The sequence below is a fragment of the Plecotus auritus genome (genome assembly GCF_963455305.1).
Source record: "Plecotus auritus genome assembly, chromosome: 1".
Taxonomy (NCBI): domain Eukaryota; kingdom Metazoa; phylum Chordata; class Mammalia; order Chiroptera; family Vespertilionidae; genus Plecotus; species Plecotus auritus.
In genome coordinates, this window is record NC_137770.1 from 139,374,939 (window position 1) to 139,391,311 (window position 16,373).

Consider the following 16,373-nt stretch of genomic DNA (forward strand, 5'->3'; position numbering starts at 1 on the left):
TTGTTACAAACTAGTATTAGAACATTTGATTCTGCCAGGAGCAATAAATAGATTTTTCTTTCTTTATGGTTAGTTCCCAGAAATGAATGCTTTGATAATGAGACGGTTCAGTCTGCCAGGAGATGTGGACAGAGCTCGACAATATGTACTACAGGTAAGATTATTCTAAAAGAAAAAAGGCATCAGCAGATACAATGTGGGAAAGTTTTTTAACCAAACAAATAACAATAACATTACATTTTTGATACAAGACCAAGTTTAGTCCATTCTTGATTTGACAAAAACTCTTCAGAAGGAAAAACTTGTACACATTTTTCTTCCAGAATTCTTCCAGTGATGCTAATTTAATTGGCCTTGGGTAGGGATTGGACATTAACAGTTTTTGAAAGCTACCCAAGTGATTTTAATGTGTTGAGGTCCATTGCTTTGGAACCAGTCTCCCCACATCCATCAGCAGCATGAAGATTCTCCCAGTCACCAGACTTGCCTCCAACCTTGCCTCCAACCTAGTCCAGGCCCTCAGATGGATAGACTAGTATAGCAATCTACTCAAAATTGGCTTTTTCCTACTCTATCCTATATAACTGCCATAAAGGTGTGATTAAAGATACATTAACTTAAAAAATTAAACCAACATAGGCAAACTGAACTATTTAACTATTGGAGCTGTAAGCTTATTTCAAATATATTGCCACATATCCTCAGAGCTTTTCTGTTGAAGCCAGATCTTTCTGTATATTTTAAGTTTTGATGACTATCTTTTAAGAATGAGCTCTTTCTAATATCCAAATCTAAAGTCACTTGGAACTAGTAGTTCTAGTTAATGAGATGAATCGAGCAAACAGTTTTTAGTAAGCAAATATGGTCTGAGAGCTATAATTAGTATAATACTTGGAAGAATTCCAAATAATTACCTTAATTTCCAAAGAGCAAAATTCCTCCAAAGGGTATGTTTCTCTTTTAACTCTCCATACTGTTAAGCATCATAATTTGCTATGGATTACCACCCTTTTGGAAGGTAGTTTGGCAGTACTAATAAAAATTCAATATGAGAGGGGGCTGTAGCTGATTAAAAAAGTTGCTGTTCCTGGAGAGGTTCTGGAGAAGTGGGACTAGGGACAAATTAATTGTAGCTCTTACTGTAAAACAAGCCTATGCATCAAAAGCACCTAGAAAAAAATTCACAGAACAAATTCTCCAATTCTAGCTCCCTTCCCACCCAGAGCTCCTAATCACTATTCCCTCATTAAATATGAATGGACAACTAATATTTAGTAGGATTACTAAATAACTGATTAAAGTTTGCTGAATGAAAGAGACTAAGATAAATGAAGAAAATATAATTAAGGGGATTCAAAAAATAACTGCACTCATAAAACAAGAACAGGATATTGTCTTTAAACAATGAAAAAGAATGAGCTCTGAGAAATTTTAAATGACTGGAAACTAACTCCTAAGAAAAGTAGGAACATGGAATTGAGAAAATCACCCAAGATGTAAAAGAGCAAGGGAAGAAAATGAGAAGAGCTCTTAAGAGCATCAGCACAGTCCTGTAACAAATATTAGCAGGCCGTGAAAACGGCCTTCCAAATAAATGGTAATGAAACATTTTAAACCTACAATTCTATATCTAGTCCAATAACTATGAATGCAAGTCATTATCACACTTAAGGACTAAACAGCTGGCTTCAAATACCCATTTTCTGGGTAAGTTATTTGTGGATGTATTTCAGCAAAAGTGTGAAAACCCCAGGAGGAAGATGTGAATACTAAAACAATGAACCCAAGAGTTTAATAAAAAGTCATCCTGCAATGGCAATTATACAAGAGCTCATATATATATATACTAGTATATATGTAACAAATAGAATGATTAAGGAGTTAGAAATATTAGGAATTTGAGCTCCATTCCCAAAAAGAGGAAGAAAAGGAGGCAATTACATTTACAAGTGTGTTCTTGTAGTACAGTAAGACACAGCCAACTAAAATGTGTCACTTTGTGTCAGTTGGTAGAGTATAGAAAATCAGAGGCCTTTCAACATGTGAGGAATATTCTACTCAATGATAGAGGCATCATGAACTTGGAACCATGGAGAAGGAAATAAGATTGCTGACTTGATCATACTGTACCCATTTTTATATTATAGAAATGTAAGCTTTCGATAATGTAAAGTGTTCAGCTTTTAGAAAAAAAACACACATGGTTACAAAATAGAATGCAAACCTGTATGTAGTGTTTTTGTTTGTTTGTTTGTTTGTTTTTAAATATATTTTATTGATTTTTTACAGAGAGGAAGGAAGAGGGATAGAGAGTTTGAAACATCGATGAGAGAGAAACATCGATCAGCTGCCTCTTGCACACCTCCTACTGGGGATGTGCCCGCAACCAAGTTACGTGCCCTTGACCGGAATCGAACCTGGGACCTTTCAGTCCGCAGGCCAACGCTCTATCCACTGAGCCAAACCGGTTTTGGCGTGTATGTAGTGTTAAGGTACAGTTCAAAGTGGAAAGAATGGGTCTGGCCAGTGTGGTTCACTGGTTGAGCGTTGATCTATGAACCAGGAGGTCATGGTTTGATTCCTGGTCAGGGCACATGCCTGAGTTGTGGGCTCAGTCCCAAATGGGGGGTGTGCAGGAGGCAGCTGATCAGTGATTCTCTCTCATCACTGATGTTTCTGCTCTCCCTTCATCTCTGAAATAATGCAAAGAATGGGAGCACTGGTTTCCTCACCTACACAAGATAAAGTCAGACAAGATAAAGATGGCAACAAAAGTAATCAACAGAAGAACTAAAGGCAGCAATACAAGGTGGGGGGCAAGTGTAGTTTTATAGTTTTTATGGAAAATAATATAAAAATTAATAAATAATAAACTTTCATGTACTCACTACTGTAAACCTACTTTTGCCCCACCCTGTATAATCAAATTTTTATAACAACTTTAAAAAGTTCTAGTACTTAAAAATAGATAACTAAGGGGCTGGGAGGAAGGGGGTGGGATTGGGAGATAACTGTAGTAATATATCAACAATCAAAATAGCCCATCTAATACAAGGGTAATATGCAAATTAACTGTCACTCCGTCACAAAGCTGGCAGCGCCCAGTCCTCTCAGCCCCGCCGGAGTCCCCAGTCCCAGGGGAGAAGGACGGGGGGTGCCGCTGAGAGACGGCAATGTGAGCAGCCTGGCGGAATGCTTGCTTCATCGCTATAGCGACAAGGCAAGCGTTCCACCTCAGCCGTGGAGGGCCTTTGGGCAGTGGGCGCGGAGCGGCCAGGACCCACAGAGAGCTACTGGCACACAGATTCATGCGCAGGGCCACTAGTATTTAAAAATGAAAAAAAAAAAAAAGATGGCTACTCAATATTAATGAGTTTACTTTGTACACTAATAGAGTAAAAATTTGCTTTAATCAGAGAAAAGGGCCTAAAAGAATTAGGCAGGGGAAGCTAGAACTCTGAGTTCAAACATAGAAACATAGTTTGGCTATTAACTAATCTAATCTCAAAATAGTTTTTAATTCATTATAATGAACTTAAGAGCTGATCCAGTAGGTAACACACATCTGTTCTGTTTCTTTCTGTATTTCATAGAGTGATGGTGTGCAGCAAACAACCTACCTCGCCCAGCGGTACTGCCATGAAGCAGTAAGAGAGATCAGTAAACTTCGACCATCCCCAGAAAGAGATGCCCTCATACAACTCTCGGAAACTGTACTCACAAGAGATAAATGACAAGTCTTTCTGTTATTTCTGGCAGCTATTTTACCAGACTGTGCCTAAAGAATTTTGTGGAATATACTTTGCTTCATGTGCACATAACCAAAAATCATTTTAAAAAGTCATTTCAACCTTAATGATGGGCAATTATTTTATTAGCAAAGTTTTTCAGAAAAGTTTTAAAATAATTAAATCATCTGAAACTGTTATTCTAGCCCTGTAAATTCTAATCGAGGCATCTTGATGGTTATATGTGGTATTGTTTACACTGTTAATAGTCACATGTAAAGCCATTAAACAAATAAATAATCAATGTTAAAATTCAAATGGTTTATCTTGTTTCACCATGGGAGTAAATGTCAGAGAACTGTGAAGTCTACATTTCAATCAACATTAGATTTTAACAGCATCCAAAATTTCATATAAGAGAATGGTTTATTATAAAAGACTGCACATAAAATTTAGATGAGTTATATACAAAATAAGAGAACAGTCCACTTGGGAAAAAATGAAATGAAAAATGTAGCTAGCTGATCACTAGTGATACTGAAATCATGTTTAAAATTATCAAGGCAAAATGCATATGCAACAGTCACATTGATTTGGTAGCAATGGTCTTTAACTCTCAGAAATAAATGTTTTGCACTAGTCTTACCATTTACTATGCTATTATAGTCTGTAATGCCCAGTACATAAACTGCAATTTGAAATCCAGACAATTCCTCAATACACAGAAACCCACATTTGAGCGCTCTATTTTAATACCTTAGGCCAGTGGTCGTCAAACTGCGGCTCGCGAGCCACATGCGGCTCTTTGGCCCCTTGAGTGTGGCTCTTCCACCAAATACCATGGCCTGGGCGAGTCTATTTTGAAGAAGTGGCGTTAGAAGAAGTTTAAGTTAAAAAAATTTGGCTCTCAAAAGAAATTTCAATGTTGTACTGTTGATATTTGGCTCTGTTGGCAGTTTGCCGACCACTGGTCTAGGCAATACAGAATTGTACAAAAGATAAAACATCCCTCCAAACCTCCCTTAAATTAAGAGGAGACACACAAAGTTCATGTGTTGCATTTCAGTTATGTAAAAAAGACAAAACAAATCTGTTGGTCAGGTATATCCCTATTTACTGATTAATATATGACCCAGTTTTTCCCCAATTACTTTAAAAATCTTTTTATGTTGCTAGTACCAGTTAATTAATTAAATAGTGCCTATTCAAAAACCAATTGCATCCACCTCTGCAAAACAGTATGTAAAAGATACTTATAATTTCTTTTCATTGAACAACAGTCCACTGGAAAACTGGAGGACTAAAAACAGCAATCCTTAAGAATTTTACCCACAGAAGTGAATACTTTTGCACATTTTCTTAGCTCTGAATAAAAATTACTTTAGAAAAGCAACTAAGTAGATTGACTTGTAAATAACTTTCAGATTTTAAATCTTCAAAAATCAGTCACATTTGATATTGGGACAGGTTGAGATAAGGCTGAAGTTCATATGCTGAGAAAATAGAACAATAATTCTGCAATAAATCAGTATCTTTTATTTATTTTTTTTTTAAAAAACAAATCAGTGAAGGAAAGGACAGAAACCTTTGGTTCACTTATGTATTTGTGAGTGGAAAAAATTTATAATGCAAATTCACTCATTTAAAAAACTTAGTTAAAAATAACAACATTACAGATAACCCTTTTTTGTTTGTTTTGTTTCACATGGAAACCTTAGAGACTCGAATCATTTCAAGAGATCTAAGTATGAGTACTCCAAGAAAACATCACACAAATTGGAAGCATCTTGGATTTTTAAGAAGTATATTTCAATAATTAATTTGTATGCATGCTTTAAACAAATAGTTATAGTTCAAGATTGAGAGAGTCTAAACAAAAGGTATGACCAGCACCAGCATTTAAGTTTCTGATTTTAATATTAGTCTGACATAGCATTAGTAACCATGCTGCAAACATTAATGGTACAATCTGAATCATGATTTGTTAAATATTATACCCCAGACCCCCAGAATATTTAAGCTGGTCATAAAGTTAACATTGTGTAAGTAAAAGTATATAAGCATAAACAGTTATGGACAGCCTCTTGTATAAATTGCTGTTTAGCAATACACAAACTGTCTCAAAGATTTATGCTTACAAGGTAGACGTTCAATTATACCAATAAAACAGCATGTCCTGAAAATATGGGCACATTTTAAGACAATTTTGTTAACCATTAACAGTCCCACAGTATGACTGAATAATAAGAACCTACTTTAAAAGCAAAATATTTTAATCAGTATAGTGCATGATTGATTCAACATAGTTCCCAGGGAACAGACCAGTCACTCGATTGCAGACTCCTTCATACCAGCCGTCATCATTCTTCTTTATTACATAAATGATTGCACCCTCCATAAATGACAGCTCATCATCCTTGTCTTTTGTATAATCATATATTGCCACAACTATGGAAAAAAGAGTTGAAATAACCAGTGAGTGCACTAAATCCAACATAATGTGAATTTTAAAATGTAATGCTAATTAAATCTATAGTATAGCAAAACCAACTCTTTTTATGAATATTCTTAACTCTTACATCTATAAATATAGGTAGACCAGCGGCTAACCATGTATCTAAATCAGTAACTTGATCTTAGGGCCAAACTGACTATTTGATTAGACTAGACAAAACAATAGTTTCTACCAATCTATTTAGGGAAGATCTTTGAATTTTAAGGGTTTATTAGATATTTCAGTTCATTTGTTCAAATATCTACTAAGTGCCAACAGTATGCAAAACAATTTTTCAAAATAACGACTGGGCAGCAAAGCTGTATAACCAGTCATTAAACCAGCTATCTAATTTGAAAATACACATACCTGGAGATAAATCTCATCCTACCCATCCAAGGAAAATATTCATATAATTTATGGGGCTATATTTAGAATATTTTTATACAGCACTTTAAAGATCAACAGGATTTTTTAAGGGGAAATAACTGAGTAAAGATGCATTAATTAAGACAGAACTATTTGCAATTCTGTAGTATCTGTGATTATTTTAAGTTCAAAATATTCACTTTCTTTGCACAGTGTCATAGAAAAAAAAAAGGATAAAAATTATTCTAGTTTTCTAAACTACTGGTTCATAAGTTTAATTATTCCTTCATTCTGCCTTCATAGCATAATGATGCTGAAGTTTTATGTACTTTTCTAGTAAATGTGAAATGAATTTTTTTCATGGATTTCCCTCGTGTAGTTTTTCTTAAAATACAGAGTTCTTAAGACATTTAAGATGTTCTGTAACTTACTTTTCCACCAAAAAAGATGGTTAGTCCCCACAGTTATCCTGAATTAGGGAATTACAATAAGAGACTTGAAGTACTAATCGATATCATTTGCTAAATTAAAATAGGCAATCTGCTCTCCCCTTTACAAAACACTGTATTAAGTAAACTCAACAAGTCTATTTTAATCCTGCAGCAGAATCATAGTATTGTGATTACAAGCTCACTGACATATAAAGTTGTCTTTAAAAACCCCCAAACATAAAGAATAAATAATATTATTATCCTGGTATTATTTTTGTCTAAAAAGCCCCCCAAAGGAATTCAGTGACTGCTAGCTATAGTAAAGAAAATAATGTAATAATTTAAAAGTAAACTATTAATTAGTCCATTAATATTTATTATTTATGGTTTACCTTTGATAACATTAATTTCTTTGTATTCAGAGTCATAATAAATTAAATTTTGAATGCTATAGACTTTTAAACTAATCATGACAAAGGCCCGTCATCCTCAAAGTCATTTGGCAGAATAAAAATGTTTCCTCTCGCCCAGCCTTAGTGGCTGAGCATCAACCCATGAACCTGGAGATTACAGTTCAATTTCTGGTCAGGACACGTGTCCAGGTTGCGGGCTTCATGCCCAGTGTGGGGCATGCAGGAGGCAGCCGATCAATGATTCTCTCTCATCACTGAATTCTATCTTCCTCTCTGAAATCGATAAAAATATAAAGTTTTAAAAAAGTGTTTCCTCTTGCTCTTAGGTCCACTTATACAAGGAGTTGGTAAAAGTACTGAGATCAATTAATAAATGTTTCAATTTTCCAAGTCCTCTTTTTAAATGCAACCTAGTTGCACTCAACCTACCCTCCCCCACTGCCGGGACTGACTAGAAGACCCTGAGCAATGGATGAATGATTACAAAGACACAAGTTTCTGTGAAAGAGAGGGCTAAGTGATTGCGTGGCTAAAGGAACCAGACAGCCCCGTTCGCCTGCTTCCTTAGGCTTTTATTGTAGCAACAGCTTGAACTAAAATTAACCTCTAGATACTATCAGCAGGGTAAGTATCCTTGAGAAAATACATGCATCTGCAGTGCCTTTTAAACAAGGACGTTTTGAAGTCTAAACGTAATGATTCCAGTAAAACGCCAGGGAGCTCAGACTTGTTTGGAAAAGTCAAGGCAGGTAAGAATGCCCTACAGGCCTCCAACCTTTTGGAGAATCATCCTTACAGAGTTTCCAACGAAGTCCTGTGCTTCCCTACACCCCACCGTGCACATATTCTCTCATAATTCTTGCTGCTGAGTATTTTTAACCTTTAACAATTCCATGTCCATTCTACTCTCCAGGATCCTAATACATAGATGTATAATCCTACTAAGTATCAACATCTTATTTAGAATAGGGGTCAACAAACAATGGCCATGGCCAAATTCAAATCACTGCCTTTGTTGTAAATAAAGTTTTATTGGAACACAGCCACATCCCCTCTCTTGTGCAATGAGAGTATGTGGCTAACAAAGATTTAAAAATATGTGGCTAACAAAGATTTAAATATTTCATTTTGCAATATATACAAATAATGAATCATTACATTGTATTCCTGAAACTAATATGTTATGTCAATTTAACCTCAATTTTTTAAAAAAGTTAAAAATATTGCCCTAGATAGGTAAACACTTGCTGCCTCTCACAACCACATCAAAATTACAACTAAAAGACAGAACAACTATCATCCAGAACCGCGGGAAAGCTGGATGAGTGGAAGTTCTACAACTAGAGAGGTGAAGAAGAAGGCACATTGAGACTGGCAGGAGTGCAGAGGCGTGGACCAGGCTGGCAACACAGGTGTGTTGCTTTTTTAATCGGGAGGGAAATATAAGCTTCCGCTTGCTCTGAACTCCAGTTCCAGGGCAGACTCTGGAGGACCCAGACACATACGGGGAGAAACTGGACTGTCTGGCATCAGGACAGGAACATGAGGGCAGTTTTCTTTCAGACAGAGGTGCTTGCAGCGGTCATTGTTCCTGCGCTGGTACCTCTCTGGTGCAGGGCTAACTGGCAGCCATTGCTGTTTGCTCTGCCCTGGTGATTCCCTAAGACCCCACCCCACCCCACCCATTTACAATCCCACCGAAACTGTGCACAGCGGCTTTTGCATATTTCTCAGCCTAAAACCTGTCAAACAGGCAGCAGCTGGGTCAGGTAGCCCCAAAGCAATAAATCCGGCAGCAGCAGCCTTGCTACACAGCTGGGCCTCATCTGGGCACTTCCAAACCCGATACAAAGAGGAGGAATCTGCAGATCTCTCTGTAGCTCCTGCTGGGCAGCCCCAGGCAATGGCTGACTTTGCACCTCCTTGGAGATCCAAGAGCCAGTGTACCAGTGGTCAGAGTGAGACCATACACATTACAACTCTTCATATCCATAAGAGACACACTCAAGGGGCAGACTCAGTGAGCACCAAAGCCCCACTGAAGCAAGTCCTGCCCCATAAGGGTGTCTCCTGCACAACAGATCTTCCAGTGTAGACACAGCTGGTCATCACAGCCAATTGGCATGGAGGTCAATTCCTCCCAGTGAAACCAACAGCAATCAGGCTTAACTACAACAAGACTGTGCAAACAGCCCACAAAGGGGTGCACCAAGAGCGTCCACCTCAGTTGACTGGGGAGGCTGAGCCACTGGGCCCTATAGGACACCTATCACACAATGCCACTCTATCAACTCAAGGAGACTCAGCAGCTACCCAGTACATAGAAACAAACACAGGGAAGCAGCCAAAATGCGGAGACAAAGAAATATGTGACAAATGAAAAAAATGGATAAAAGCAAAATACTGGATCTAGAGTTCAAAACCACAGTTACCAGGTTACTCAAGAATCTTCTAGAAATCTCTGAGGAACTTAGTGAGACCTTCAAGGATCTTAGTGAGAATGCCAAAAAAATTGAAAAGGACCAGTCAGAAATTAAGTATACACTGACTAAAATAAAGAATGACATACAGGATTCAACAGTAGACTAGAGGATCCCAAGAATCAAGTCAAAGATTTGAAATATGAGGAAACAAAAACACCCAACTGGAAGAGTAAAAAGAAAAAAAGAAATCCAAAAATATGAAAATAGTGTAAGGAGCCTCTGGGACAACTTCAAGCGTACAAACATCTGAATTATGGGGTGCCAGAAGGAGAGAGAGAGGCGAGATATTGAAAACCTATTTGAAGAAATAATGACAGAAAACTTCCCCTACCTGGTGAAAGAAATAGACTTACAAGTCCAGGAAGCGCAGAGAACCCCAAACAAGAGGAATCCAAAGAGGACCACACCAAGACACATCATAATTAAAATGCCAAGGGCAAAAGACAAAGAGAGAATATTAAAAGCAGCAAGAGAAAAACAGTTACACCTACAAGAGAGTACCCATACGACTGTAAGGTGACTTCTCAACAGAAACTATGCAGGCCAGAAGGGAGTGGCAAGAAATATACAAAGAGCCGAAACCGGTTTGGCTCAATGGATAGAGCGTCGGCTTGCGGACTGAAGGGTCCCGGGTTCGATTCCGGTCAAGGGCATGTACCTTGGTTGCGGGCACATCCCCATTGGGAGGTGTGCAGGAGGCAGCTGATCGATGTTTCTCTCTCATCGATGTTTCTAGCTCTCTATCCCTCTCCCTTCCTCTCTGTAAAAAATCAATAAAATATATTTTTTAAAAAAAAAAGAAATATACAAAGAGATGAACAGCAAGAACCTACAACCAAGATTACTCTACCCAGCAAAGCTATCATTCAGAGTTGAAGGTCAGATAAAGAGCTTCACAGACAAGAAAAAGCTAAAGGAGTTCATCACCACCAAACCAGGATTATATGAAATGCTGAAGGGTATTCTCTAAGAAAAGGAAGAAGAAGAAAAGGTAAAGATAAAAAATTATGAACAAGAAAGTGACAACAAATACATATCTATCAACAAGTGAACCTAAAAATCAAATGAATAAAAAACCTGGTGAACAGAACTGGTGAATGTAATAGAATCAGGGGCATGGAAAGGGAGCAGACTGACAATTCTTGGGGGGAATAGGTTGTCGGGGGTGTGGGAAGAGATTGGATAAAGAGCTTACACCTATGGACAAGGTCCATTGCGGGGGAGAGGCCTGGGGTGGGGTGGGAACTGGGTAGAGGGGAGCTATGGGGGGAGGGAAAGAGGAACATCTGTAATAATCTGAACAATAAAGATTTAAAACAGAAAAATATTGCCCTAGCTGGTTTGGCTCAGTGGATAGAGCGTCAGCCTGTGAACTCAAGGGTCCCTGGTTCAATTCCAGTCAAGGGCACATGCCCAGAGTTGCGGGCTTGATTCCCATTAGGAGGCATGCAGAAAGCATCCAATCAATGATTCTCTCTCACTGTTCATGTTTCTATGTCTCTCTCCCTCTCCTTTTCTCTCTGAAATCAATAAAAATATATTTAAAAATTAAATAAATAAGTTAAAAATGTTTATTTGGTCTTTTACAAAAAATATGTAAATAACCTTGATTTAAGACGCATCATTACAACTTGTGAAGATATTTAAAAAATATCTATCTATATATATTTTATTGTTTTTTTACAGAGAGGAAGGGAGAGGGATAGAGAGTTAGAAACATCGATGAGAGAGAATCATCGATCAGCTGCCTCCTGCACACCCCCTACTGGGGATGCGCCCCCAACCAAGGTACATGCCCTTGACCGGAATCGAACCTGGGACCCTTCAGTCCACAGGCCGACGCTCTATCCACTGAGCCAAACCGGTTAGGGCCGTGAAGATATTTTTTTTAATCACTGTTCTATCATTCCAAATTAGGTTATTCACTGTTCTATCATTCCAAATTATTAAACTTCTTCAAATATAATAGTTCCAATTTCATAGGTACTTAAAAGTTAAATTTGCTTTCCAGCCCAGAAATATGAGTAAAAAGACAATTCAAGACTATTCAAGTTTATCACCCTCATAAGAACCACAACTTATTTCTACTTGAAGGTACATAAAAATCTTAATGGAATGTAGAATTTTCAAGACTTCCTGAACTATATGCAGAATATTTACTCTTAAAAAACATAAAAAAGGAAAATAGGAAATTTACTTTTAGCTATGTATTTAAAACTTGGGCAGGGGAGAATGGAACAGGTGTCAAGAGCTACATCTACTTGCTTAAGATCAGTTAATCCAATACAGGCAATGGAAGGGAATACATTTCAAATGTAATCAAATGTGATCAACTAAATTACAAGTATTTTTCAGAACTCTATACAAATACAGATTTTTAAATAATACATAATTGGATAAAAAAAGCAAACTCTCTAAAAACAGGACTTTTTCTTTCCTACACAGTTTCTTAAAAGATAATTAAGGTGACTGTCAGGTAAATTTGGACATTGGAGTTATACATAATTTCATGATATAAAATTCTAGTGATTATCTTCTCTTTTATAAGCTCAACTAATGAAACTTAATTGAAAGCTTGTTCTCATAATAATCCCAATAGATTTTAAAGTATTTAGATATAAAAGATTCCTATTTTTATGGTAAGTACTTAGAAATTTGGTTTTAAATTTTTACTAATTATATGACTAGTACTCGTAAATCATTTCACTGCTTTTTTTGTGTGTGACTTAGTTGCTTCATCTATAAAATGCAGACAGACAAGTTAATCTCCAGCTAGAAGCATTATGTCATTTGAAAAAGTACAGCTAACATAACATACTTTTAATTTAAAATATAAAGAATCCTCTCTTCAAATTGGAAATGAATAGGAAGTAAGGTTTAACTATATCATCTTGATTGGTAAAGTTATTCAAAAGGTTGTGAAACACTGGATTAAATGTTCTTCACAGCTCTAAATTATATAATTAGATTATTTTTTTTACTCTAATAGATGATTGTACCTTACCTTTCTCAATATAATTCTTAGGGGCCCAAGCAGGATCCCCATCTGCATATGGGTCATTATACTGAACTACTGCAGCCTCCTCATCTTCATAATCCACTGGAGGTGGTGGTGGCGGAGGTGGAGAGTCATCAAACATGGGAATGTCATCTGGTGGAGGTGGTGGTGGAGGAGTTGGACTATCAGCAACTAGAAAAAAATTCAGATAATTAATTTGAATAAAAAACGAGACTAAATGGAAATTCATAAATTAAAAGAATTTAAGAAAGCTCTAACTCATATAAAGCATGCACTATAATAAAACATGCAAGATTAGAAATAAAAGCTTGGTGTGTTAAAGCTTCCACTATTCAAGAATAATTTTGCTATAATAAAATGAGCTAAAAATAAAGGTATTAGGAAGTACTACAAATTAATGGATGCAGGTTAGGAGACTATCTCTTTATAAAAGATTATAGGAGTAAAGAAGTTTCCTTATTCCAAGGCTCAGGTCAAAACAACTGTCACTCTTTAATTTAACTCCTTAAATAAGCCTTATGTCACTTCTGTCATTTGGACTACAGTGAACATTATGAATAACATTACATTAATGGTTTGATAGCTATTCATTGTGAATATTCATGTCCCTGATTTTAGCTTAAATATCTTTAGTTGCCCAGAAATAAGTTTCCAGTGAGTAGATATTTATTTTGTTTGTTTTAAGGGAGAAAGAAAAGTCGGTGGTATTAGGTCTGCTTCTGTGTATAGGTTTTCTATTATTTCATGTAAATTTTAACAAGAAAAAATTAAATTAAAAATTAAATAATTCCCAACTAGTAGAAAATGTCTTAAGAGTATTTTTTAAAATGTTTGTACTCATAATCAACTTTTTAAATGTAGAAAGCAAGCTAAGATTTTTGCCTTATTGCTAGTAAAATATAAGCATAGATGAGGGAAGGTCAAGATCCTAATGATCTATTCTAAGAGTACATCCACAACAAAGATTTTAAAAGTAAAGTTTTGTGGTAATAAGGTAATTAAAACAAACAAATACACAGAAAGTAACATATCATGCAAAACAATAAAATCAACTCACACCTCCAATTCTAGATGGTTGTGGTATGTGTGTGTAATTTAAATAATTAAAAGTGTAAATGGTAAAATGTAGAGGCTAGAACTGTATTCACTGAACTATTATGACACCAAGTAACAAATTCTCCCAACATTAAGGAATTCAAAACTGGAACACAACTAACTCTTAATTTAAATTTCTTATCCACACATTTCTTTAAAAGTTAAAGACATATGAAAATGTTTTGATAAAAATTAACACAGGAATTATATAATATCTGCAGGGAAGAATTTCAGAATACCAATACACTAACTTAAATACCAATTTCTAAGGCTATTTTTATATGATCAAAAAAAGGAGTCATAATCTATCTGTAATACAGGTTTTAAAGTTTATTCCACCCTATTTGGAATAATTTGCTGAGAATATAACCAAGGGATCAAGATTTAAAACATTTGCAGATTAAATAGCCCTATTTCCACTTCAATGCTGTGAATTTCTATTTTATCCTGTTGAGGAATGAAAACGGCTATTAGAAAATAAGCCTTGTGTGATAATGCTCATTCTGTTATGTTTATAACTTATTTTTCCACTGAATGCTTGGGTCTATTTTATTTTTGCCCACAAATAGCCCTTAAAGCTTTCTATTACTATTGTGGAAGGCAACCAATCAATGTGTCTCTCTTACACAGATGTTTCCTTTCTCTCTCCCCTCTTCTCCCTCTTCCATTCCACTTTCTCTCTTAAGATCAATGGAAAAAATATCCTCAGGTGAGGACTGAATTTAAATAAACAAACAAGCAAATAAATAAATTTAAGATACTGGTGATACAGTTTCTCACCAATCTTCCTAGCATGCTTTCAAAGAAAACAGATGGCAAATAAAGTTGGGCATTCTGCAGCACTAGGACAATGACTGACTCAAGTTCATCTGTTTGGTGAATGAACTAAACTAGTACCATGCGCCTCTTTAGCAAAGGCCAGGCATACCTAGAATAATGTACATTAATTCTGAATTTCTATTTAAAGTTACCAAAGAGCTTTGGTCACACTAAATGTAAGTTCATTGTGGTTATTTTTAAATAGTTCCTAAAAATTCTTGGCTGTAAGGCAATTCAAAAAGTTTAACTGGCTTCATTTTTAAACTCTTACAGCATTAAAGACCAGCAATTTACTCTTATTCACTTATTATTAAAAATAAGATTCACTTATTTATATATATTTAAACACAGATTTCAAAGTTGATTTGCACTCAGAAATTTCAATATTTTGAAACTACAATGTTTTATAAAATGTCCATTAAATCATACATTTCTTACAGGTAGGGACTCTGTCTTAAACTATTTGTATTATTCCCAAAGACTAACACATAACACTAAATCCACAAATATTTGACTGGAGGAATGAAGGAAATAACACAAAAGGGTCAGCACAAGCTGAACAATGGAATTTGCCACAATGTATTATTCTCTTGGAAGACTGGTTGATCAAATGGGTTACACATATGTTCACACTATTCTGAGATTTATTTGGATGGTGATGGTCCCAAATAAAGTAAATTACTACTTGACCACCTTACCATCTTAATCTGAATAGCTATTTGGCCTAATAAAATTTGTGATAGTGGTATTCTTCATTTTGTCAAGTAACATTGACAATGATGGTGTGACTATGCTTATACATCTTCCAAAACCTTAAAGTAATCAGACAGCAATATAAACTATGTATCCTAATTAAATCCACATATTTAAAAGAATTCCCAAAACTCCCTGGCCTTCCTTCAGAGAAGCCCTAAAAAAGATGACAGATTTGCATATTTATAAGTAATCTTCATGGGCTGCATGTAGCTAGCCAAAACATGAAGAGGGCTCTATAATGACAATCACTAAGATGAATACATATTGTGAATGTAATTTACTTATTCTTGCATATTCATTCTTATCCTAACAATGAATCTTTAGATAGATTAAAAATTACTCATGTATCAAAATCTAAGGAAGGCTACAAAGGCTTCTCCAAAAACATTTGTAACTAAAGAAAAAACCAACAAACCTGTCCCAATTATGTAATAAACAAAATCTCAGAAAACAATCTACAGATGAATATGAACACCAAATGTTTTCTTTCTAACTAATTCCTCTAATAATTATTGGAACCTAGTAGTTTCCTTTGTGTTTGATTATACTTTCCTTAAGAATCTGCAAAGATCAGATTTCATGTTTTAGATCATATAAATACATAAGAAAATTGCAGTTTTGAAATTTATATAGGTCAGTAATCATGCACACAAGAGAAAAAACTAAAGATCGTGCTCTTCAGTTTCAATAACATAGCTGCACCTATTTTCAAGATAAGATTAGCTTCTCAGTAAAAGTAAGGAAAATGGTGACTCATCAGCCATGC

The 16,373-nt window shown here is 35.7% G+C and overlaps 2 protein-coding genes across 7 annotated transcripts in view; one reads left to right on the plus strand and one right to left on the minus strand.

Annotated features, from left to right (window-relative positions):
• The window catches only part of PDSS1 (decaprenyl diphosphate synthase subunit 1), a 51,875-nt gene extending 47,832 nt beyond the window's left edge, over positions 1-4,043 (plus strand). For all 3 annotated transcript variants that reach the window (XM_080652603.1, XM_080652602.1, XM_080652604.1), the window contains 2 exons: positions 74-154; positions 3,594-4,043. In XM_080652603.1, the coding sequence (XP_080508729.1) occupies positions 74-154; positions 3,594-3,734 (222 nt within the window). In that variant the 3' untranslated portion in view covers positions 3,735-4,043. The remainder of the gene's footprint in view (positions 1-73; positions 155-3,593) is intronic.
• Positions 3,857-16,373, minus strand: part of ABI1 (abl interactor 1) — a 118,603-nt gene continuing 106,086 nt past the window's right edge. For 2 of the 4 annotated variants that reach the window (XM_080649056.1, XM_080649059.1), the window contains 2 exons: positions 12,923-13,108; positions 3,858-6,176 (listed from right to left, as the gene is read on the minus strand). In XM_080649056.1, coding sequence (XP_080505182.1) covers positions 6,001-6,176; positions 12,923-13,108 — 362 coding nt within the window. In that variant the 3' untranslated portion in view covers positions 3,858-6,000. Of the gene's footprint in view, positions 6,177-12,922; positions 13,109-16,373 lie in introns of all 4 variants that reach the window. The other 2 variants (XM_080649057.1, XM_080649058.1) reach the window with 2 other exon arrangements.